Source organism: Chiloscyllium plagiosum, unplaced genomic scaffold (assembly GCF_037043375.1).
Source record: "Chiloscyllium plagiosum isolate Xiang-an unplaced genomic scaffold, Cpla_swu_hap1 HiC_scaffold_46, whole genome shotgun sequence".
NCBI lineage: Eukaryota > Metazoa > Chordata > Chondrichthyes > Orectolobiformes > Hemiscylliidae > Chiloscyllium > Chiloscyllium plagiosum.
In genome coordinates, this window is record NW_028270184.1 from 14,819,453 (window position 1) to 14,845,252 (window position 25,800).

The window sequence follows — 25,800 nt, forward strand, 5'->3', positions numbered from 1 at the left end:
TAACACTACGGGTAATTTAGCATGGCCAATTCACCTAACCCCTGCACATTTTTTTGGATTGTGGGAGGAAACCGGAGCACCCGGAGGAAACCCACGCAGACACGGGGAGAATGTGCAAACTCCACACAGAGAGTCGCCTGAGGCAGGAATTGAACCCGGGTCTCTGGCACTGTGAAGCAGCAGTGCTAACCACTGTGCTACCGTGCCGCCCAATCATTATATGTTAATGATTTAGATCTTGGGGTGTAGGGGACAATTTTAAAACTTGCAGACGGCATGAAACTTGGAAGAATAATAAACTGTGACAACTGTGTAGAGCAGCAGAAGGCCACTGACAAATTTGGGGTGCAGGCAAAAGTTTCAATGCAGAGAAATGTGAAGTGATTTTTTTTAGAGAGTACATTGAAAGACAGTATAAAATAGGAGGTACAATTTTAAGAGAGATGCAAGTGCAGAGGGACCTGCATAAATATGTGAACAGATCATGGAAAGTGGCAAGACAGGCAGAGAGGGCAGCAAATAAAGAATAATTTATCCTAGACTTCATTAGTAGAAGGACATCGTGGGGACTGCAGATGCCACAGAGCCAGAGTTGATAAAGTGTGGTACTAAAAACAGCACAGCAGGTCAAGCAGCATCCGAGGAGCAGCAGGGTCACATTTCGGGCATAAGCCCTTCATCAGGATTGAGAAAGGGGGCTGAGAAATAAATGAGAGGGGGAAGGGTCGGGGAAAGGTAAGTGGGATGGCAAAAGGTGAGTGCAGGTAAGAGGTGATTGTGTGGCAAGTATGGAGCGGATAGATGGACAGGACAACAGACAGGTCAGGTCAAGAGTCTGGTGCTGAGTTGAAGGGGTTAGATCTGGAACGGGGTGGGGAGGTTTAGAAACTGGTGAATTCACTGTTGAGGCCATGTGATTGTAGGCTTCTGAGGCAGAAGACAAAGTGTTCTTCCTCCAGTTTGTAGGTAGCACTCATCTAGTTACAGGTCGCCATCCTGAAAGTAACCCCCTTTCCTCAATCCTGAGTCATCTATTAGTTAATTATTGCTAATATCCTACCTCCAGCATGATGGGCTCTTACCTTATTAAGTAGCCTAACATGTGGCACCTTATCAAGTGCCTTCGGGGGGGAAGAGCCCCAAGATGAAATGAATGAGACTCATTGTTGACTTTCGGCATGGTTTCCAGTGGTTAGCACTGCTGCCTCACAGCACCAGGGACCTGGGTTCGATTCCAGCCATGGCAACTGTCTGTGTGAAGTTTACACATCCTCCCCGTGTCTGCGTGGGTTTCCTCCGATTACTCTGGTTTCCTCCCACAATCCAAAGATGTGCAGGTCAGGTGAATTGGCCATGCTAAATTGCCCATAGTGTCCAGGGGTGGATATTGGGTAGGGGAGTGGGTCTGGGTGGGTTACTGTTCGGAGGGTTGGTTAGATTTAGATTAGATTAGATTACAGTGTGGAAACAGGCCCTTCGGCCCAACAAGTCCACACTGACCCGCCGAAGCGAAACCCACCCATACCCCTACATTTACCCCTTACCTAACACTACGGGCAATTTAGCATGGCCAATTCACCTGACCCTGCACATCTTTGGATGGTGGGAGGAAACCGGAGCACCCGGAGGAAACCCACGCAGACACGGGGAGAACATGCAAACTCCACACAGTCAGTCGCCTGAGGCGGGAATTGAACCCAGGTTTCTGGCGCTGTGAGGCAGCAGTGCTAACCACTGTGCCACCGTGGTGTGGAATTGTTGGGCTGAAAGGCCTGTTTCCATTCTGTAAGGAATCTAATCTTCTCTGAAAGTACTTAATATTTCATTCTGTGATATAACAGATCAAATGCCTTCTGGAAATCCAAATATATTACATCCATTCCACTTTTTCCTAGCTTGCTTGTTTCCACCTCAAGGTATTCTAGCAAACCTTTCTGGCATGATTTCTCTTTCATGAAGCCGTGCTGACTCTGCTTGATCGTATTATGTAATTCTGAATGCTCTGCTGTTAGATGCTTTATAATAGACTCTAACCTTTTCCACTAACAAACATTAAGCTAACTGGCCTTTAGATACCTGCTTTCTGTCTCCTTCCATTTTCAAATAAACATGTTACGTTGGCAGTTTTCCAAACCTCTGGGACTTTTCCAGAATCTAAGAATACTTGAAAACTGCACCTGCTATCTCTGTAACTACTTCCTTTGATAGCCAAGGATGGATCCCGTCAAGCCCAGGGGTTTTATCAGTCTTTAGCCCTGTTAGTTTAACTAGCAGTTTTTCTCAAGTGATGGTTATTGTAATTTGCTCTTTTGCTCCTTGATTATTCAGACATTTTAGAATGTCATCTGACCTTTTTATTTTGTACAGTTTGCACTGATTTCAATGATAACATAGGAACAAGAGTAGGCCATTCAGCCCCTTGAGCTTGTTCTGCCATTTAATGAGATCATGGTTAATCTGTGGCCTAACTTCATATATCTGCCTTGCCCCATTCCCTTAATACTTTGGCTGAACAAAAAAATTATCTATCTCCGATTTAAAACTTGAGCTCGCATCAACTACATTTTTTGTAAGAGCGTTCAAAATCTCTGCATCCTTTGTGTGTAGAAGTGCTTCCTCACATCTCTCTTGAATGGCCTAACCCTAATTCTCAGGCTAGTTCTAGTTCTAAAATCTCCAACTAATGAACAGAATTTATCTACTCTGTCTTTTCCAGTTAATATCTTGAAGCCTTAAATCAGATCGCCTCTTTAACCTTCTAAATTCTATAGAAAACATGCCTAATCTGTATAATTTCTCCTCCTAATATAATATCTGAAGTCCAGTTATAATTCTTGTAAACTTATGTTGTACTCTGTCGAATATGTCCTACCTTAAGTATGGTGCACAGATCTGCTTGCAGTACTGCAAGTAGACTGTAACAGGGGTTTTGTACAGCTGCAGATACTGGGCTCTCTTTCTTCATTTCTCAATAGTCAATATGAAATTTGTTTCCTCCCAATTCAATTGAAAATGTTTTTAACTTCAAAGCCACTCCCCCAAAAAAGCATTGAATGGGTAACATTGGTGTGGTCCTCCCTAAAGGCTGTGGCTGTGAAAATTCACATCTTTTCAGTTGCTGGTAGCAGGGAAGATTGCTGAGGTTTGTTGAGTATTCTGGTCATGAGTCTGACAAGTAACAAGTCGCCCCTGCTGCTGACGTACCTTCATCTTATAAATAGCCATTTGTCTTGAGTGCTTGCGAGAACAGGGTGGAATATGTTTGGCACATTCTGGATTGGTCGATATGTCATGAGCTGAAGGAGGCTATGACCGGGTACTGAATGGGAGGGAATTCAATGGTCCTTAATTGGCCCTGAGCAGATCATCAGCTCCTTCCAAGACAGGTTTTATTTAGTGCTGTTCTGATTGTGATTGAAGTGCTCAGTCATCCCTGGTCTCTGGGTGGTTGAGATTGTGTTTAACATAAGGCTTTACTGAATTACTTCTCCTGTGGAATATGAACTCTATCTTTTTCAGAAAACTCCATCTGGTGAAGATCTGTTTCCAACAGATTTTATCTGTCATGACTGCATCATTTCTTCAGAATGGGAAAGCTTCAATCCACCAGGTAAACCAGTGTATCAGTACTAGGGTATACCTGTCCCCTCTTTTTACTGTGGGACAGCAGGTCTATCTAATTCCTTCAGGTAGTGGGTTGGAATAATCAGTTTGCAATGAATCTTGTGGGCATAATGGATTGTATCTGTGAAAGTTGTTCTTTCACAGGGCTGAATTAGTTTGGACACAGATGAGGCACATATTCAAATGCTGATGGGCATCCTGGTATGCCCTCAGTCACCAATAATAATGATGTATCAGATCATGGACTTGAGAAATTAAATGACCCCTATTTGATGTATAATTAAAATTAATTAATTTCTAATACTTGGAGCTGTGAGCCAAGTTATATTTGAGACATCTTTGTGATGGTAAACCTGCTTGCGTAGGACAAGTGAGTTCTTACTTGCTCTGAGAGATGGGGAAAGGCTTTTTAATGTTGTACGGTCTGTTTGAGGACAGTCACTTCAGGGACAGAGTCAGACTTTTGGCTGGAGTCTATTGATTTGGTGATAGTGTTTGTGATTTGAATTAACCCTTAGAATCCCTGTAGTGCAGCTTTCCTGGTGCATCATAGTGATGTACAGCACAGAAACAGACCCTTCGGTCCAACTCGTCCATGCCGACCAGAAATCCCAACCCAATCTAGTCCCACCTGCCAGCACCTGGCCCATCATTCTCCTCACTTGCCCTTGCAGTGGATGTACCTTCACTTACAAATAATCGTTTGACTGGAGCACTTACGCGAACAGGATTGGATGTGTTTGGAGACAGGATTTCTCAGTTCTCCACCCTGGGAGTCTCAGTGTGAACAGGGCGAGTTGCGATTGGAGTCATTGTGTGATTATGTATGAACAGGGTGGAATTTATTTGTACACAGGATGTCCCAATCCTGCACCAGAGAATTCTCAGTGTGGTAAATATTTGGAGACAGGATGTCCCAGTCTTTGCACCTTTAAAAGAACAAGGATAGGACCAGCTCCTGAGGTGCCAATCTGGTGTAGCAACACACAGGAGTACTTGCATACCAGACTGCAAAAGCATAGAGTCATAAAGGTTCACAGCACATAAAAAGGTCCGTCAGCATATTGGGTACATGCTGGCTTAAAACTAATACCTAATCATTCTAATTCCATTTTCCAGCACTTGGCCCATTGCCTAGTATGGCTTTGCATCACAAGTGTTCATCTAAACACTTCTTAACGTTAAGAAGATTTCTGCTTCTACCACACTAACAGGCCACTGAGTGAAAACATTTTCCCTCAAATCTCGCCTGAACCTTAAGTCTATGCACCATAGTCATTGATTACTCTATCAAGAGGAAACATTCCTTCATGTCTACGCCCCTCTCAATCTCTTCTATGTGGTGAAACCAACCACAATCTGTCCAATCTCTCTGTATAACTGAAACTCTCCAGCCAGGCAACATCCTGGCAAGTCTCCTCTGCACCCTCTCCAGTACGATCACATCTCTTCCGAAATGTGCACTAAACAAGATTGAGTGATCCCTGAACCTTAGATAGCATCTAAGCTCTGCTATCCTACTGCATCCAGTTGTGACTGGCACTGGAGGTGAAGAGGTACCCAAATGATCTCAATTCTAGAATGGAGGGGTGGAAATATCAGCACGTCAGAGCAGAGGTATTCTCATCCATCTTCAGGTCAGAAGTGGGGATGTTTGCTGATGATTGTGCGATGTTCAATACAGTTCATGACTCTTCAGACGCTCGAGCAGTCTATCCAATTGCTACAAGACTTGGATAACAAGTGGCAACATTTGTACTGCACGCATGCCAGGGAAAATCCTTCTCCAAGAGGAGCGAATCTAACTATTGTGTTGATGTGGCTTAGGTTGGAAGCTGGAAGGGGTAGACAGTGAGCCTGGAGAATGTTCATTGTTTCAGATTTGGCTCCACTTCACTTTTAAACCTCCACTCTGGCTTCTGTAGCTCACTTCACGGTATGGCGTGGCTGATAGATGGTAGGGTGCATGCATGGATGTTATCTTTATAGTAGACAATGCTGAGCAAGCTGCATGTTTAGTTGTACTGAAACAGCTGGAGACAGTAGGGAGAGCTTTTCAAAGCCAGACCAATCAGGTTCTATCGCTATGGGGCTAGATTCTGGAGATCTTTCCGGCTCACCAGTGAGTTTTTCCAGTGCACCGAGTGTGCTCACGCTGGGGAGAACCCATTCACCTGCTGTGAGTGTGGGAAGATGTTCACTCAATAATTCAACCTGCTGAAACACCAGTTTGTCCCAGAAATTGACTAATTGTCTTAAATGGCATATTTCTTCAACTGTTTGTGACAAACTAGGCACTGACTATGCCCAACCACTGCATGCTTACAAAACTCACAAGACGTTATCTAATATTAGATGTGCACTTAGTGTTTTCTGGATAATACTAGCTGTGTGAAGATTTACACTGACAATAAATTTAGGATTGTCAATTAGGCTTGCAGTCGGACGCACTTGTGAGGACTGGTAACATAGCAAGGTCCTGTTCTTTGCAGGCAGAAAGTACATGGGCATGCGCTGTGTGCCTGTTTCAACTAAACAAAATAGGTGACAGCCATTTTTTCCCTGCAGTTCACAGTCAATCATCATTAATTATTGCATTCTACCTGGCAACATGACTACCACAGTCCACTTGCCAATCAATCAATGTTATCCCCTCATATTAGTAGAAGTGTTGGATCTGTCTCTTTATTGATATTTTGTAAATGATTCTGATGAGTACAAGGTAAAAAGCTTGGACAAAATGTGTGTCTGTTAAGAAATAGTAGTCCAAAGGTGTGCAGGTCAGGCGAATTGGCCACGCTAAATTGCCCACGGCCCTTCGGCCCAACAAGTTCACACTGACCCTCCAAAGAGCAACCCACCCATACCCATTCCCCTACATTTACTGCTTCACCTAACACTACGGGCAATTTAGCATGGCCAATTCACCCTAACCTGCACATCTTTGGACTGTGGGAGGAAACCGGAGCATCCGGAGAAAACCCACGCAGACACGGGGAGTATGTGCAAACTCCACACAGACAGTCGCCCAAGGCTGGAATTGAACCCAGGTCTCTGACACTGTGAGGCAGCAGTACTAACCACTGTGCCGCCCCCTAAATATGGATTTTGACTCGAACTTTGTCACCTAACACTACAGGCAATTTACCTTTTTTTGGACTGTGGGAGGAAACCGGAGCACCCGGAGGAAACTCACGCAGACATGGGGAGAATGTGCAAACTCCACACAGACAGCTGCCTGAGGTGGGAATTGAACCTGGGTCTCTGGTGCAGTGAGGCAGCAGTGCTAACCACTGTGCTACCGTGCCACCCATGATAGGTGCATTAGTCAGAGGGAAGTGGGTCTGGATGGGTTACTCTTTGGAGGGTCAGTGTGGACTGGTTGGGCCAAAGGGCCTGTTTCCACACTGTAGGGAATCTAATCAAATGTTTGGATTTTGTTAATTCAGTTAATGAGGAGCACTGGATCGGTTTTATAAGTCATTTATAAGGCAATTATCCCAAAATTGTGAGTTGGAATGTGTGCACTGTGCAAGAAATGGCAGTGGAAGAGGTCGGTTTGTTCCATGCGGAGGCAATGAGGATGCATTGAAATGGAGGCAATGTCCAGGGCAGTGGGATGCTTCATAAATACCCAGACCTTAGACCCTGAATAAGAGAGTGCGGAATAGCAGATGTACTTCTTATCAGGAAAGGCAGTGATAAATGGCTTCTACCTTCACTGGAGGCAATGTTCAGCAAGCTGTGGCCATCCTTGGTCAGGAAATGGTGAGGAGAATTTCTGTCCTGGACCATTTTGATAATGCCCTTCACAGGAGTGAAGAAAAGGTTTTTAGACATAACAAATTCAAACAAGAAATTGTTTGGATTTCTGTTGTGTGCTGATGGGACTGGCTTTTTTTTTGTAAATTAAATGGGAGTAACTGCAGATGGGAAACTCAAACCAAACATCACATTGTGATGAAGGGATACAGTACCCATTACTATAGTTTGGAAATGTGCATTTTAAAAAGCAGCTGGGGTTTTGCTTTCAGTTCTATGAAGGTTGGTCTTTATTTAGAGCACAGAAATTAATTTGAAAATGTGATCTAAATAACTTCCAAGAAAGCTTCCTGCTTAGCGATTGAGACATTTACGCTGCTGATTTTATAACATACGGAAATAAACATGATTAGAAAACACTGGTAGTTCAGCTTGAGTTCAGTTCAGAAGAATCAAGTGTTTAGTCCAACAGAACAGTTTTCATCACAGCAACAGGGTTTCAGTTTGTGAAGTCTCCAAGTTGTATAGAAATTTTGAAGCTATCAGACTGAAAATGGATATAGGCCATCGGACTGGGAAGATGTCTAAAAAACGGCAATGATATTTCTCCCGGATTGATCTCTGAAAAGAATGTTATCGGGGAAAAAAGATTGAATGCTAAGATTTTGTAAAATTGACTTAGATATGTAAAATTAGTTTTTTTTCCCCCCCTCTTTTATGTAATGTTCTTGTTTTAAAAGTGCATTGTCAGCTTCGTGTGAATGTGTGTGAATAGTGACTAAGCATCATGGTAACCAACTAAAAACACAAAATTTATGCTCTATTAAGCCAGGTTTCATTCTGGGATCTAACTTGTCTGGGATCTTACCGTCAGCTGGATTCCGAACATCATCAAGATCTAACAAACTCACTCAAATCACCAGGACCTCAATATCATTGGGCTTCAACTGTGAAAGGAAAAGGTTTGTCCATTGTGTTTGTGGGAAAATAGTTCAGATATTGGAGTGTGTGGAAAATCACCACAAGCACTTTGTTCAGGTCTGGGCACCCCACCTTGGAAGGGTAGGCTGCACAGATTGACTGACTCACACCTCTAACCCCACATTCCCACTCCCACCCCAAAGCTACAGTGTTCCTTCTCTCCCCCACCCACAAGTCTTTGAGGATGTGAAGTGCAGATTTACCTGAACGATACCCGGACTTCAAATGTAGGCCATTTAGGACTGAGATGAGGAGAAATTCTGTCACCCAGCGAGTGGTGACGTGAGCCTGTTAGAATTATTTGGCATAGTTGAGGATGAAACATTGATTGTTTTCAGGACTGAGATAGGTACAGTTCTGAGATCAAAGGATATGAGGAGAATGTGGGAACAGAACACTGAGATGAATGATCAGCCATGATCATATTGAACGTTTCCGCAGGCTTGAAGGGCTGAATGCCCTACTCTGCTCTTATTTTCTATATTTCTACACCGAGACTCAGAGGGTGAACAAACTAAGCATGCAAGAAGCCACAGCGAGTCTATGCCAGCTCTGTGTAGAGCAGTTAGGTATGTCTCAGGCCCCTGTTGTATTTCCAAAGCCAAACAAGTTTATTTCCCATGAGTGTCATTCCAATTGCGTTCTTAAATTATAGATCATTGCAGCTTCCACCAACTTCTTGGGAAAGAGTTCTGGATATTACCACTCGCCGCAACAAAAAAATCCTTCCTTTGCATTCCCTCTAATTCTTGCACAAATCTTGAACTGTATGTCTCTTTATCTTTGTGCTATCACCAAAACAGGCTTTTTTTTCTTATTTTCCTACCTCAGGCCTTCCCAAAGTGAGGCTGGAACACAAACATTGAAGTTGTGAGCTCTGATGCAGTGATGGCAACTCCACCTCAGAGCTATCAGCTGTGAGATCACTTCAAACCATAGTTTTTGGAATAATGAGTGTGGCCAACTATCTGATTGTGATCCTAAAAACTCAGTAAAAAGGTAGGTTTTTTATTTACAAGTAAACCTTAGCATCAAAACCCAACCGCTTGTCCTTCTCACAGCTCATTTCTCCTGCACCTCACTCAATATCCCTCTAATATAACACCCACTGCTGTACTCTCAGACTCGAACTCTCTTAGCTCTATCCCTCCACTCTGAGACTCCTAGCTCTCCCCGCTCCGGCCTGAGGCTCCCGGCTCTCCCCGCTCCGGCCTGAGGCTCCCGGCTCTCCCCGCTCCGGCCTGAGGCTCCCGGCTCTCCCCGCTCCGGCCTGAGGCTCCCGGCTCTCCCCGCTCCGGCCTGAGGCTCCCGGCTCTCCCCGCTCCGGCCTGAGGCTCCCGGCTCTCCCCGCTCCGGCCTGAGGCTCCCGGCTCTCCCCGCTCCGGCCTGAGGCTCCCGGCTCTCCCCGCTCCGGCCTGAGGCTCCCGGCTCTCCCCGCTCCGGCCTGAGGCTCCCGGCTCTCCCCGCTCCGGCCTGAGGCTCCCGGCTCTCCCCGCTCCGGCCTGAGGCTCCCGGCTCTCCCCGCTCCGGCCTGAGGCTCCCGGCTCTCCCCGCTCCGGCCTGAGGCTCCCGGCTCTCCCCGCTCCGGCCTGAGGCTCCCGGCTCTCCCCGCTCCGGCCTGAGGCTCCCGGCTCTCCCCGCTCCGGCCTGAGGCTCCCGGCTCTCCCCGCTCCGGCCTGAGGCTCCCGGCTCTCCCCGCTCCGGCCTGAGGCTCCCGGCTCTCCCCGCTCCGGCCTGAGGCTCCCGGCTCTCCCCGCTCCGGCCTGAGACTTTATTTCTTAGCCCCACCAACTCTTTTAACCCTTCTTCCCCAATCTAAATCTCAAATTCTTCCCTAACCCAAAATCCTCTTATATTCTTCCCCCATCTTAAATATCAAAGCTCTCACCAGCCCCAACACTTACCCCACCAAACCCTCAGAGTTCCCCTAATCATACTCTCACAGTTCTTCCCACTACCCACCCACCAAAACTCTCGCCGATTTTCCGAGACTCTCACAAAACCTAAACTGCCATCGCCCTTCCCTCCTCATCAATGTCTAACCTCTTACCATTACCCCAAATCCTTATACCTCTTCCCACCCTCCCTCCCCTCACACCCAATTCTCTCAGCCCATCTCTCCCACGGAGCCTAACTCTGAGCTATGTCCTTCCAGTCAAATGCTCACGTATCTTCCCATTCTCGCAAGTGGAGCAGGTGAACAGTCTTTCCCCAATTTCAACTCACTGAAGGAAGTCTTGGAGGTGAAGGTTTTACTCTGCACCAGGCTGCTGTTCTCCTTCGAGAAGTTGGGCATTGTGGATTGGGGAATTCTCTCAACACACTGGTTGAGTCATAGATGTACAAAAACCATTTTGTTTCCCTTTTGCTCAGTCTCTCTCACTCATCACGTCAAGGCCAGAGTCTTGCATCAGTCCATATGGGTGTCAGATTTCTTCTGTGAAGGACATTGGTGAACCAGTTGGGCTTCTAAACCAATCCTGGGGCTGCTTTCACGCTCACATTTTCATTGTGCTCCCTACAAATGATCAGATTCCATCAGTTCAGTTCCACAACCTACTCAATTAATCATTGATTGAAAGGTTATGGAGAGAGTTGGCAAGAAGGTGGAGTTGAGGACAAGGTGAGACCAGCCATTATCATTTCAAATGGTACAGCAGGCTTCCGGGGCTTAATTTGCCTATTCCAGCTCTGAATTTTTTATGTTCTTTGTGTTCTTTTTTGGATCTCTATCAGTTGCTTTCTCTTATTTTAACTTAATTTTGCAGGCTTTTGGAAAGGGGCAGGTGGGAAGCTGAAACCACATGGAGCATCAAGACCTGACAGATGCACAATATTCATCAGGAGCAGAATATCACGGGCCTTTGAACATGGAAGGACAAAGCACAGTACACAACGACGAGAAACCATTCACGTGTTCTGTGTGTGCACGAGGGTTCAGCCAGTCATCTGGCTTGTCAAAACATAAATGCAGCCATACTGGGGAGAAACCGTGGAAATGCGGTGACTGTGGGAAAGGATTCATTTCCCCATCGAAACTGGAAACTCATCGGCGCAGACACACCGGCGAGAGGCCATTCACCTGCTCCATTTGTGGGAGGGGATTCACGCAGTCAGCGAACTTACTGACCCACCGGCAAGTTCACACTGGGGAGAGGCCATTCACATGTTCCGAGTGTGGGAAGGGATTCGCTGATTCATCCAGCTTCCTGAGGCACCGGCAGGTTCACAGTGGGGAGAGGCCATTCAACTGTTCTGAGTGTGGCAAGAGATTCATTCAGTCATCCGACCTGCTGAGACACCAGCGAGTTCACACTGGGGAGAGACCTTTCAAATGCCCAGACTGTGCAAAGTGCTTTAAAAGTTCGAGGGAACTGACATGTCATCTACGTGTTCACACTGAGGAGAGACCTTTTAAATGTCCCGACTGTGAGAAGTGCTTTAAAGGCTCCAGGGAACTGATGCTCCATCAACGCATTCATACCGATGAGAGACCATTCAGGTGCTCTCACTGTGGGACTGGGTTCAAGCGGTCATCGCACCTCACTGAACATCAGCGAGTTCATACTGGAGAGAGGCCATTCACCTGCCTTGCATGTGGGAAGGGATTCACTCAGTCATCCAACCTGCTGACACACCAGCGAGTTCACAAATAACTGCAATGATTGAATGTTGCAGTTCATCACATCCAGAACTGAACTGTCTTCAATGGGACCTATTTTTATTAAACGTCAGGCCACTTTTAGGTTTTAATATCCTGGATAAAGGTAAATAAATTACCTTTGTCTTCAATGCAGTGTATTTTCCTAACTTAAAAGTTATTTCCTTTGAAGAATTTGTCCTTTCCCCTGTCCCCTCCAACTTCACTTCCATGAAAAATGTGAGGAGCACATGAAGCTGCTTTGGTTACTAAGATTGAAACAATAAGATCAACTTCCTTCTCTTCCGTTTGCCATTGACCAAATTGCTTCAGAATTTCCTCCTTCTCTGAGCCCTGAGATGGCATTTTCCTTTTGTTCCTCCTCCATTTTCACTCATCACTTTTCACCTTATCCATGAAACCCTCCAGTTGCTCAATCGAACCTGTTCCCACTGCACGCCTCATCCCTCAATCTTTCTATATTGCTCATATTATGAACTATCCTCCCCTTCTCTTCAGGAATTCTCCCTCTGTTCTTCAAGTCTGCCATCACTCCCCCTCTTGTAAAAACACATTGTCGACACCCTCGTTCTTGCAAACTGCCCCATCTCCAACCTCCCATTCTTCTCTGAAGTCATAGCTGTTGAAATGTACAGCCCAAAAAGGACCCTTTGGCCGTCAAGTCTCCGTCAGTCAAAAACAACCCAACTATCCCAACTATTCTATTCGCCTTTTCCAGCACTCGGACCACAGCCACGTAAAGCCTTGGCATCATAATGTACATCTAAATACGACCTAAATGTTACAAGGGGTTTATACATCTACCATCTTTACAGGCAGTGAGTTCCAAATTCCCAACACCCTCTGGGTGGAAAATTCCTCTCATTCCCCACTACACCAGGCCCCGTTCTTAAATCTATGATCCTGGTCATTACCAAGGGGAAAGGTTTCTTCCTGTCTACCCTATCCATGCCCCTCAATTTTATACATCTCAGTCATATCATCCCTTCAAGTCAGAATGAAAACTCTCCAGGCAACCTGTTGGCAAATCCCCTCTCTCTCTCGTGCAATCACTTTCTTACTATAATGTGGATTCCAGAACTGCGCAACGACTCTAGTTGTGGCCTAACCAATGTTTTATACAATTCCAGCATAACCTTCCGGCTCTTAAACTCTGTGCCTGGAAAAATAAAGGCACGTATCCCATCCATCATCTTAACCACTCTATCTCTCTGTCCTGATGCCTTAATGAACTGGCGTGCATACCCAACAGGTCCCGCGGATCCTCAGTACTCTCTAGGGTCCCACTGTTCATCGTATATTCCCTTGCCTTGTTTGCCCTACCCAAGTGCATCATCTCACACTTATGCTGATAGAATTCTTTTTGTGTCTGACCAGCCCATCTATAGCCTCGTGTAATCTAAGGCGATCCACCTCACCAATTTTTGTATCATTTGTAAACTTACTTATCAACCCTCCTACAGTCAATTCTAAATCATTAATATATAGCACACATAGCAATGGCTCCAACACTGGGACCCCACTAAACATAGGAATTGCATGTGCATGTGAGACAACAATGTGTAGGAGAAAGTGAGGACTGCAGATGCTGGAGATCAGAATTGAGAGGGTATTGCTGGGAAAGCACAGCAGGTCAGGCAGCATCTGAGGAGCAGGAGAAATCGATGTTTCGGACATGAACCTTTCATCAGGAATGAGGATTGTGGGCTGGGGCCGAGAGATAAATGTGAGGAGGGTGGGGTTGGAGGGGAAGGTAGCTGAGAAAATGAAAGGTGGAAGAAGGTTAGGGAGAAGGTGATTGGTCAGAGGGGGGAGTGATGGACAGTCCGGAGGGCAGTGCTGTGTTGGAGGCTTGGGACTGGGATAATGCAGGGGGAGGAGAAATGAGGAAGCTGTTGAAATCCACAATTATCTCTTGTGGTTGCAGGGTCCCAAAGCGGAATGTGAGGTGTTCCTCCTCCAGGCGTCAAATAGTAACGGTTTGGTGATGGACGAGGCCCAGAACCTGCATGTCCTTGACGGATTGGGAGGGGGAGTTGAAGTGTTCAGCCATGGGCCTCTGGGGTTGGTGGGTGCGGGTGTCCCAGAGATGTTCTCTGAAACGATCTGCAAGAAGCGTCTCGTCTCTCCGATGTCGAGGAGACCACACCGGATGCAATAGATGCAGTAGATGACACTTGTCGGAGTACAGATAAATTTCTGACTGATGTGGAAGGATCCCTTGGGGCCTTGGATAGAGGAGGTGAGGGAAGTGCTGTGGGTGCAGGTTTTGCACTTCCTGCACTGGCAGGGAAAGGTGCCAGGAGTGGGGTATGGGCTGGTGGGGGTCGTGGACCTGACAAAGGAGTCACAGAGGGAATGGTCTCTCCAGTACGCTGATAGGTGTGGGGAGGGAAATATAGCTTTGGTGGTGGGGTCTGTTTGGAGGTGATGCAAGTGGCAGAGGGTGATGCGATGTATGCGGAGATTGGTGGGGTGGAAGGTGAGGACTGGGGGTGGGGGGGGTTCTGTCCTTGTTGCATTGGGACGGGCGGGGTTCAAGGGCGGTGGTGGGTGAAGTGTGTATGTATATATAGAGAGAGAGAGACAAAGATACAATAGAGACACTTACAGTGCTATAAAACTTGAATAATTTATTAAGTACTTAAGTGAATGATATACATGCCTTTAACTACTGGAGATATCTCAACCACCATCCTTTACTACCCTGGGTTCTGTAACCAACCCCAAACATTATTACCCGGGAGAGTTGGCAGTCAGCCAGGCCAGAACACTTCTCAGTGCCTTTACTAAGCCTCCTAACGTAGGGTATTTCTTCACAATTGCTCATCTCCCGGAGTTGCTGCTGCAATTGGGGATTTTCCAGTTGCTTTTTTTGATTCAATCCTGCTAAGTTGGCGTTCCAATTTCCTTATTTGGAATTGCTTGCGAGACTAGTCCAATTCCGAATAATTTCACCATATATAGCTCGCAATTGTCAAATTCCTTTGGTTTCTACAAATCTTTTCTCCCTTTTGTGGTCTCAATCATAACTTAGCCCCATGCAGCTTCACCGCAGCTGGAATGTCATTCTGTTCATTCTTCCTAACTGCAGGATGGAACTTGGATGCAGTAACCTATTTATCTGAGATTCCCCCAACCGGCTCTGCTATATCCTCCAGGGCACCTCCAGGCAGTGGTGAGTATTACCTCCTTACAGTAGTTTATTCTCAACAAAGCACTACCTCATTTGTGTTATTTGACGATACCATTTAAATAATTGCACTTAGAATCAAAGTTACAAATTATTTCATGATATCTTACTCATTTTCCTTCTGTTCCGTGGCAAGTACATTGTACTTTCCACATCTTACAAAATAAACATATCAACACAAATGATGATGAACGAATAACAAGGAATATTATGAACTAGCTATATCTATGTTATTCCTATCCTATAGTAAGCAGCCATTCCAAACATTCTTCCATACAAGCTTTCTTTTAGCATCTGAGATAATCCCTGTTGTAGATCTCTTCCATTTCTTAACTTTCCGTTTTAATAAACACAGTATTATTACAATAACAGGTATAATAAATCGCATTACAACAATCACGTGAGATCCACGATTGACCTGATAATTTAGTCCCGAATTCCAAGTGGTCTTCAGTCATCCTTCCTAACTGCAGCTGGAACGTCATTCTGTTTATTCTGTAGGATGAAACTTGGGTGGAGTAACCTGTTTACCAGTTTCTACAGTTTCTTCTATCTGGCTTGTAGCTAACTTGTTCCAGTCAACTAATGTTGATTCTCATATGTTCAGCCGTATTCAGCAATTATTTTGTGATATCACGTGGAGTAAATTTAATTGGTTGAAGACTGGCATTGTCATTTTCCTTTAGTTTCCCTGCCATTATCCTTCCATGACTTATATTTGTTTTCCTAATTCCCTTTTCATGTTCTCTCATGCATATTCTCCACTCCTTCAGTGCTTCTACTGTGTTGAGCCCTCACTGTCTCCCACAAGCCTCCCTTATTTTCACTATCCAATCCTGTATATTCTTTAGTAGGAGCAAATTACTGCAGACATTGGAATTTACCTAGAACATTACAGTGCAGTACAGGCCCTTCAGCCCTCGATGTTGCTCCGACCTGGGAAACCAATCTGAAGCCCATCTAATCTACACAATTTAATTTTCGTCCATATGACTATCCACTGATCGTTTAAATGCCATTAAAGTTGGCAAGTCTACTACTGTTGCAGGCAGTGCGTTACACACCCCTGCTCTCTGAGTACAGAAACTACTTCTGAAATCTATATCATTCCTCAATTTAAAGGTATGCCCCCTCATGCTAGCCATCACCGTCCGAGGAAAAAGGCTCTCACTGTCCACCCAGTCTAACCCTCTGATTATCCTACATGACTCAATTAAGTCACCTCTCAACCTTCTCTCCAAGGAAAACAGCCTCAGGTCCCTCAGCCTTTCCTTATAAGACCTTCCCTCCATACCAGGCAACATCCTAGTAAATCTCCTCTGAACCCTTTCCAAAGCTTTCACGTCCTTCCTACAATGCAGTGACCAGAACTGTCCGCAGTACTCCAAGTGTGACTGCACCAGAGTTTTGTACACCTGCAGCAAGATAATGAACCGGAATTGAAAACAAAAAAAAAACTGGCGATCACAGCAGGTCAGGCAGCATCCATGAAGAGAAAGCAAGCTAACATTTCAGAGCTATGATGAAGAGTCACCTGGATTTAAAACCTTAGCTTGATTTTTCTCCATGGATGCTGCCTGACCCACTGTGATCTCCAGCATTTTCTGTTTCCTGTATATTCATTGACATCCAGGTTCGCTGGATTTTTTGGTCCCACTCTTTATCTTTAACATGTTGAGCCTGTACAGTCCATTTTCTTCTTGTCCACTGGTGTGACAGATTTACCAAAAATATCTGCACTCCATTCGCTCTGACCTGATCTTATTAAAATTGGCCTTTTTCCAAATTTAGTTGTCTTTGAACATGAGCGGCCCAGTGGTTAGCACTGCAGCCTCACAGCATTCCACTCTCGGGCGACTGTCTGAGTGGAATTTACACATTCTCCTCGTGTCTGCATGGGTTTCCTCCAGGTACTCCAGTTTCCTCCTACTGTCCAGAGGTTCAGGCTAGGTGGATTAGCCATGCTAAATAGCCCATAGTGTCCAGAGAAGTGCAAGCTAGGTAGATTAGCCATGGGAAATGTGGGAAGCAAGAATGGGGGTGGGGAATGCTGTTCGAGGGTCAGTGTGGACTCAATGTACCATATGGTTTGGTCCACATTGTAGGGATTCTATGATGTTGTCACCTCTCATATCCATGCCCATTTTTTCCTGAACTCCACATTAGAATTCCCTCTAATGAGGTTTTGCCTTTGCCAACGTACTGAAACAGTACTTAAAGTCACAAATGACATCCTCGGTGATTGATTTAGGAGGAATTGTTAGTAAGTTTGCAGATAACTTTTGACCTTTCACTCTGTTTGATGTTAAGGGCATAAGTCGGATGGGGGCATATTTAAAAGGGACTGGAGGGACAACTTTCTTACACAGAAGGTGGTTCATATGTGGCTAGAGGAAGTGGTACGTGATGATACAGTTACAACATTTAAGAGACATTTGGACAGATACATGAATAGGAAAAGTTTACAAAGATATGGCCCAAGTGCAGGCAATTGGGATTAATTGAGTTTGGGAAACTTGATCAGCTTGGAGAAGTTGGATTGGAGGGCCCGTTTCCATTCTATATGACTCTCTGAATGATCGTGAGATATCTTAACCCTTTTCACTCTTCGACTGCATCAAGGTTGATCCCACCATTCTGCTCATATAACCATTAGGCTCAATTATTTCATAGACATTTCTCGTTCCAAGTCGCTTTCAGCGCGATGTTTTTCCCGAAGTGATTTCCTGCCCTGACCTGACCTAGTTCTGTAAAAGGCAACTGATTTTCAATCATCGCTCCATCACAAGTATGGGTTTCAAGCTGAGTGGATTGACCCAGTGTCCAATCAACGGAGCGAAATTTAAAAAAAACAAGTACAGTGCCAAAGTATTGATTCGGAAACCATATCTGGCATAACTTTCCCCATGGGATCGCGAATGGAGTGAAAATTAGAACAATTTGGATTGTCAATGGCAAGGTGCGGATCCAGGACCCCCAACAGTGTGCGAATAGGAGAGGATGCGCAGGCGCAGCGGATCCAGGGTTCTCAGCACAACTGGAGAGGATGCGCAGGCGCAGAGGATCCAGGGTTCTCAGCACAACTGGAGAGGATGCGCAGGCGCAGCGGATCCAGGTTCTCAGCACAACTGGAGAGGATGCGCAGGCGCAGAGGATCCAGGGTTCTCAGCACAACTGGAGAGGATGCGCAGGCGCAGCAGGGTTACGTGCGGGGCATCGCTGCGCCCGAAGCGGTGGCGAATGTTTATATTTTTATTGGATGCGCGAATGGTGACATTGAAGCGGAGCGGAGGGAGCGATGGCGGCGGCGAGCCTCTTGTGCGAGCGTAACTCCGCGGTAAGACACTAGCGGTCCCCCGTTTGCACCAAACGGGAAACAGCTTCAGGCTTCGTTCCAGGCCCCTGGGAGCGGCTGCCATTTTCCAGGTGGGGGAAGGGGCGGAGCATCGAAGGTCAGGGAGCAGGGTGACTGCCGGCCCTTATATGGGCAACGGACAGCGCGTGCGCATTTCCACTTGTTTTGTTGTCATGTTGTAGACCCGTTTCCCTCCGTGACGGAATGGTGTACTGTCGTGGTACCTCACAATTTGAATCCAAAACGTCTGACCGAGGAGAGGGAAATGACGCCAACCTGGATCCACTGTCTTGTGAGATCTCTAGGTGTCCCAAGGTCCGCAAGAATTAGGAACAGGGGTAGATCACAAGACACAGGAGCAGAAAATAGGCCATTCGGCCCATCGAGTCTGCTCCGCCATTCAGTCACTGCTGATAAGTACCTCAACCCCATTCTCCCCGTAACTCTTGGCCCCCTTGACAATCAAGAACCTATCTTAGATTTAGATTACTTACAGTGTGGAAACAGGCCCTTCGGCCCAACAAGTCCACACCGACCCACCGAAGCATAACCCACCCATTCCCCTACATTTACCCCTACACCTGACGTGCACATCTTTGGATTGTGGGAGGAAACCGGAGCACCCGGAGGAAACCCACGCAGACACGGGGAGAATGTGCAAACTCCACACAGTCAGTCGCCTGAGGCGGAAATTGAACCCAGGTCTCTGGCGCTGTGAGGCAGCAGTGCTAACCATCTGTCTCTGTCTTAAATATATTCAATGACCTGGCCTCCACAGCCTTCTGTGGTAATGAATTCCATAGATTCATCACTCTCTGGCTGAAGAAGTTTCTTCTTATCTCCTTTCTAAAGGGTTGTCGCCTTACTTTAAGGCTGTGCCCTTGTGTCCTAGTCTCTCCTGCCAATGGAAACATTTTTCCATTGTCCACTCTGTCCAGGCCATTCAGTATTCTGTAAGTTTCAATTAGATCCCCCTGTCGTCCTTCTAAACTCCGTTGAATATAGACACAGAATCCTCATATGTTCAGCCTTTCATTCCTGGGATCATTCTTGTGAACCTCCTCTGGACCTGTTCCTGAGGTATGGAGCCCAAAATTGCTCACAATACTCTAAATGTGGCCTGACCAGAGTTTTAGAAAGTCTTCGAAGTGCATCCTTGCTTTTATATTCTAGTCCTCTCAAAATAAGCTACCGACTCAACCTGCAGTTTTACCTTAAGAGAATCTTGGATTAGGACTCCCATGTCCCTTTGCACTTCAGATTTCTGAATTCCCATTCAGAAAATAGTTCACGTCTCTTCTTCCTACCAGAGTGCATGACCTCACACTTTCCCACGTCATATTCCATCTGACACTTCTTTGCCCACTCTCTGAACCTGTCTAAATGACCTGATGAAGGGCTTTTGCCCGAAACATCGATTTTCCTGCTCCTCAGATGCTGCCTTACCTGCTGTGCTTTTCCAGCACCACACTATCGACTCTCATTTTCAGCATCTGCAGTCCTCACTTTCACCTAAATCCTTCTGCAGCCTCCCTGCCGCCTCAATACTACTTGTTTGCCCACGTATATTTATATTATCTGAAAACATAGCCAGAATGTCCTCCGTTTCTTCATCTAGATCATTAACGTATAGAGAAAAGGTTGTAGTCCCAACACTGACCTTTCCGCAACACCACTATTCACTAGCTGCCATCCTGAGAAGGTCTCTTGGCTCCTCAAGCCTGTTCTACTATTCAATAGGCTTATCCGACATTCCTCACGTCCACCTTCCTGCGGTTTCTCCACAATACTTGATCAAAAATCTACCTATCTCAGCCTTAAGCATGCACAAGGATTCTGATCCCCTCACTGTGTGCCTAAGAATGCCAAAGACACTCAATCATCTGAGAGAAGAAATTCCTCCTCAGCCTTAAATTTGACACCCCTGAATTCTGAGACAGTGCCTTCCGGTTGTCCCATGAAAGAAAACATCCTTTCAGCATTTACACTGTCAAGCCCGTTAAGAATCCCATATGTGACAATGAAATCAGCTCTTGTTCTCCTAAACGTCAATAGTAGGCCCCAATCTGTTTAGCCTCTGCTCATAATACAATCCATACTCCATACATATGTTCAGTCACATGGATTCATCACAGAAACTCTCAGCCCTGAGTACACGTGATCCTCGAAATATCCTTTACCACAAAGAGGAGAACCCCAGTTTCTCCAACGTAACTTTGCAACTAAACTCCCTTGTATGTTCCAGTAAAACCTCCTTTACGTCCTCTTAAGGGTGGCCTCATAATATGTGGTGATGAGTGGTTTGTGAAGACCCAGATGCTCTGCTTATGTGTGTGATGTGATCATACTCCATTAATTGGGAAGTACATCACGTGCTCCCTGGATAGTTCACCAACTGTGACATTTTTCTCTGACATCAGTTTTTGTATTTTATGTCTAGCTGCGAGCTCCAGGAGGAGATTTTAAAATCAGCAGCAGTTGAAACTGTTTCAGAAGTGAGCATTTTAACCAGTCACTGACAATTTTAAGTGTCTGAAACTGTGCTGTGCTATTTTTGAAAGGTTCCATGACACTGGTGCTGGTGTGTCTCCTTTATTGTGAATCTCAACCTATGTCCATTGGTTTCTTTCACCTCTAATCTCTCTGACCGCCTCTGTACCACTGTCTAAATTTATCTTTAATAATGGATGTGTGGTAGCTCTTTTTGGTATTTCACTTATTTCTGCCAATTGTAACTAAATGATGTTATCACCACATCCATCTTCTGATCATGTGCTGCTAATGAACCTGCTTTATCTTCAAATAGTTGTGAAACTTGAAAGGGTTCAGAGGAGATTTACAAGGGTGTTGCCAGGGTTGGAAGATTTGAGCTATAGGAAGACGCCGAATAGGCCGGGGCTGTTTTCCCTGCAGTGTCGGAGGCTCGGGTGACCTTATCGATGTTTATGAAATCATGAGCATGGATCGGGTGAATAACCAAGGTCTTTTCCCTTGGGTGAACCAGAGGGCATAGGTTTAAGGTGAGAGAGGAACGATTTAAAAGGGACCTAATGGGCAACTTTTTCACACAGACAGTGGTGCGTGTATGGAATGAACTACCAGGGGAAGTGGTGGAGGCTGGTACAATTAGAAATTTAAAAGGTATCTGGATGGGTATATGAATAGGAACGGTTTAGAGGGGTATGGGCCAAGTGCTGACAAATGGGACTAGATTAATTTAGGGTATTTGGTCTGTGTTGCTGAGTTGGACCAAAGGGTTTGTTTCAGTGCTGTACATCTCTATGACTCTAGTAGCTTTCATAGTCGGAGATTGTTTTTCCTGCACTTTATTTATTTCTCTCGCACTTCTTAAATGGTATAGACCATTCAGCATATTTTAATTTTTTTATAATTAGAAAAATAACTTAGACCAATTAAAGATGGTGATTTCATTTAAGTTATTGTCTATGCCCTGCACATCATGAAACTGTAACTCTCTACAGATACTACCTGACCCGATGAGTGTTTCCAGCAATTGAACTTGCATGCTATGTTTTACTTTCTTGAAATTGTAGATGTCGCTCACAGAACTGAATCGCGAAACACAGGCAGAACAACTGATTGTTAGTTTAGATTGGGGAGAAGGGATGGTTGTTGGTTGCAGAGGCTTGTCCCTCCTCTTTAGTGTTGGTGCCTTTTGTCAAGTCATAGAATTACCGAGTTTACAATATAGAATTTAGCCTGCCTTGTCAGTTTTGGCTCCTTGCAGAATCAAATTCACAAGACCCGCAAATGTTGCCAGTCCCAAAAAGCCTGTGGACAGGATGATGTTTAGCCTCCTTGCACAGTGCAGTTCATGTGGGGAAGGTGCTCCCACAATGCTGTGACAAGGCGTTATAGGTTATTCACCAGAGGTGATGAAGAAATGGAGTTATATCTACAAATCATTGACAATATTTTAAGTTTACAGAAAGCCTTTTGCATTATAGAATATTACAATCTGTTTCACAGGAGTGTTGGAAAGCAACATTAACATATTCACGTACAAATTAGCAGTAGGAATTAGCAACTCTGTCTTGAACCAGCTCTGCCATTCACTAAGATTATAGTTGATCTGATTACACCATATTCCTCCCTAGTTTGATAATCTTGCACTCCTCCTCCTGTCAAAAATATTTCAATATCTGCCTTAAAAACATTAAAGGACTCTTGTTCCTCCTTGTTGAAGAAGAGTTTGAAAGACTCACTATCGCTGTTGAAAACAAATTCTCATCTCTGTCTTAAATGGGCAAATCCTTATTTTAAAGGGTATCCCTCCAGTTCTCAACCATCCCACCGTTGCTCGCCTCTGTGAGACAACAGTACATAAATAGACAAAAATACAGTGGGAACACATAGAGCTCTATAAAACCTAATTAATTTATTCAGTACTTAAGTGAATGATACACACTTTTAACTACTCGAGATATCTCAACTACCATCCTGGGTTCAACCAACCCTAAACGTTATCACTCGGTTGGCAACTGGCTAGGCTGGAACACTTCTCAATGTCTCTACTATGCCTGCTGAAATGGGGCATTTCTTCACAGTTGGTCGTTTCCCAGAGTTGCTGCTGAAATCGGGGGTTTCTCAGCCCCCGATACAGTTGTGCTCTGCCAAGTTGGCACTCCGATTTCCTTACTTGGAATTTCTTGTGAAACTTGTTCAATTCCAAATAGTTTTACCATATATAGCGAGCAATTGTCAAATTCCTTTGGTTTCTACAAATCCTTCTCCCTGGAATGCAGCTGGAATGTCATTCTGTTCATTCTTCCTAACAGCAGGATGGGACTTGGGTGCAGTAAACTATTTATGTGAGACCACCCCTACTGGCTCTGCTATATCCTCCAGGGCACCTCCAGGCAGTGGTGAGTATTACCTCCTTACAGTAGTTTATTCTCAACAAAGCATGACCTCATTTGTATTATTTGACGTACCATTTAAATCATTGCACTTAGAATCAAAGTTGCAATCATTTTCTGATATTGTACTCATTTTCCTCTTGTTGCATGGCAAATACGTTGTTATGCTTTCCACATTTTACAAAATAATCATCGCATCAATAAAAGTGACGATGAGTGTGCAGCAAGGAATGTATAAACTAGCTATATCTATGTTAATCCGACCCTAGAGTAAGCAGCCAGTATGAACACTCTCCCATATGAGCTATCTTTTGGCATCGGTGACCAATCCCTGATATGAGTCTCTTCCATTCCTTAACTTTTCATTTTAAGGAATACAATAAAACTATCACAATAACAAGTACAACATATTGCATCATAACAATCATGCGAGATACAATCCCATCCATGGATGGGCTTGAGTGTTCAGTCCCCAATTCCAAACTTTACTGCACACCATGTGTTTTAAAAAATTCTCAAGGTCAGGTTCGTAGGAGAGTAGTCTGACACAGAACAAACGACCAAGAGGCGAGTCTGCTAGAATATGAGCATTTTATTCCCCGCAGCGTCGCCACAACCAGGTCTCATACTTACAACGGGTCTGGCTTATACTCACTCTACATGTTACCGGAACTGGGAGCCGTCAGTTCTCGTAGAGCGGTTGCCAACAACCCACGCTCGGCGGTTAAACGTAACCCCGGAGCAGACTCCCGGGTCTGGCTTATACTCACTCTACATGTTACCGGAACTGGGAGCCGTCAGTTCTCGTAGAGCGGTTGCCAACAACCCACGCTCGGCGGTTAAACGTAACCCCGGAGCAGACTCACCGAACTGGAGACTTTTCCAGCTGATATACTCTTTTCCAGATATAAACATTCATGTGAACAGCAGAGCAAGGCTAAAAAACACATTCCATTCTGGTTACATACAGATAAGAAGATTCACACGGGGAGGTGTGTAATAAGATTCACACGGGACTAAGCAACACCTCCATTCCGGTTAGATTCACACATGTATTGGGACATAATTTTTAACCGTTTCACCACATTCCACTGCTTGGCCCAATACATGTGTTACATTATGATTCACACATGTATTGGGACATAATTTTACACCACACCATGTCCATCCCATTTGGTATCCTGAGGCTGCTATGGGGACAAAGTAGGTGTCTCTATCTAAGGCATACTTAACAGTTTGGGTATTCACTGGTGGGACAGATAATGAGCAGTTCCATAAGAGGCAAATCCATACTTAGTTAGCCCTTTAGTCAAGTGCTCTCAGTGGCTATCCCCCTTGCTGACGCTGGGACAAATCCACCCTCGTTTTTGATCCCTGTAAAACTATGGCATGGTTGGTGGATTACTCCGTGATATCCAAGTATCTTTGTAGTATTTACCCATGTTATGAGCTTGCATTATAGAGAGTGTCTTCATGCTTGTATATGGAGCACCACACCAACATAATACCAGCCCTTATGATGATCACAAAAACTCAAGACCTGGTTGGTGAGAATTTTTAGGTTCTGTTTCCTGAGATTGATGCAACGGCAACACACCAACTTCAAGAACAACCAAATTTACTAAGCAAAGTATGTGCAAACTCTCTGGAGGAACTTTTAACACACACCTCGCAGAGCTTACGGGGTTGTGACAAAAGCTCTCCCAGAACACAGGAAACTGTCCTTCCTTTATACACAATCTTTACATCTTAGTTAGTAATGCCCACAAGACAGCCCCCAGCCATTCCGCCACAGTCACATGCCATTCATGACACAATGCAGTGACCACTTCATACTCAGAAACAATGTAATGCAAATCATCCCTTAATGGTCAAATCTGTTGCAAATCATTTTTTTGCAACTATAGGGGAGTAGTCAAATTCCAACTGTAATGTTCTTATTGATTTCTGAATAGGGGATGAAAATGTAAACCGTGGGAGGTGACAATGTCAATGGCTTTTGAATAACTAGGAAATGGCCATGCAAATGGCTTTGAATGCCAAGAGATGGGGATGTGATTTCCTTACAATCTTCCCGCAAATCAGAGATATCCCACCCTAGCCTTGGGACATAAATTTGCTGCAGGTCAGCAGAGCAAGTTCACTCTTTATTATCTCAGAGTGAGGCTTCTGAGGTAGCACAAGGGTGTCTTCTTCTCCCTAACCCATGTCTTCATCTTGTTAAGGGCCAGGCCAGATCCCCTCAAACCTTTACAAGGGAATAGCCCAGACCCTAACTTTACTAGTTATTCTAAGCAGGTCGAAAGTGGACATTAGTAGTTCCAGAGGGGAGGTTGACCACCCT

At 45.1% G+C, this 25,800-nt stretch overlaps 1 protein-coding gene and 1 long non-coding RNA gene across 4 annotated transcripts in view; both read left to right on the forward strand.

Annotated features, from left to right (window-relative positions):
• LOC122544005 (uncharacterized) overlaps positions 1-25,800 on the forward strand; it is a 32,033-nt gene that overhangs the window by 1,402 nt on the left and 4,831 nt on the right. Inside the window, exons 2-7 of one of the 3 annotated variants that reach the window (XM_087983656.1) lie at positions 3,520-3,610; positions 8,215-8,348; positions 9,199-9,366; positions 11,136-12,134; positions 15,123-15,206; positions 23,376-23,462. In XM_087983656.1, coding sequence (XP_087839782.1) covers positions 11,172-12,023 — 852 coding nt within the window. In that variant the 5' untranslated portion in view covers positions 3,520-3,610; positions 8,215-8,348; positions 9,199-9,366; positions 11,136-11,171 and the 3' untranslated portion in view covers positions 12,024-12,134; positions 15,123-15,206; positions 23,376-23,462. Of the gene's footprint in view, positions 1-3,519; positions 3,611-8,214; positions 8,349-9,198; positions 9,367-11,135; positions 12,135-15,122; positions 15,207-23,375; positions 23,463-25,800 lie in introns of those variants that run through there. The other 2 variants (XM_043683018.2, XM_087983657.1) reach the window with 2 other exon arrangements.
• LOC148136232 (uncharacterized) lies at positions 18,434-23,463 on the forward strand. Its single transcript, XR_015754580.1, has 2 exons — positions 18,434-18,558; positions 23,379-23,463. It is a non-coding gene; the product is annotated as an uncharacterized LOC148136232 (long non-coding RNA).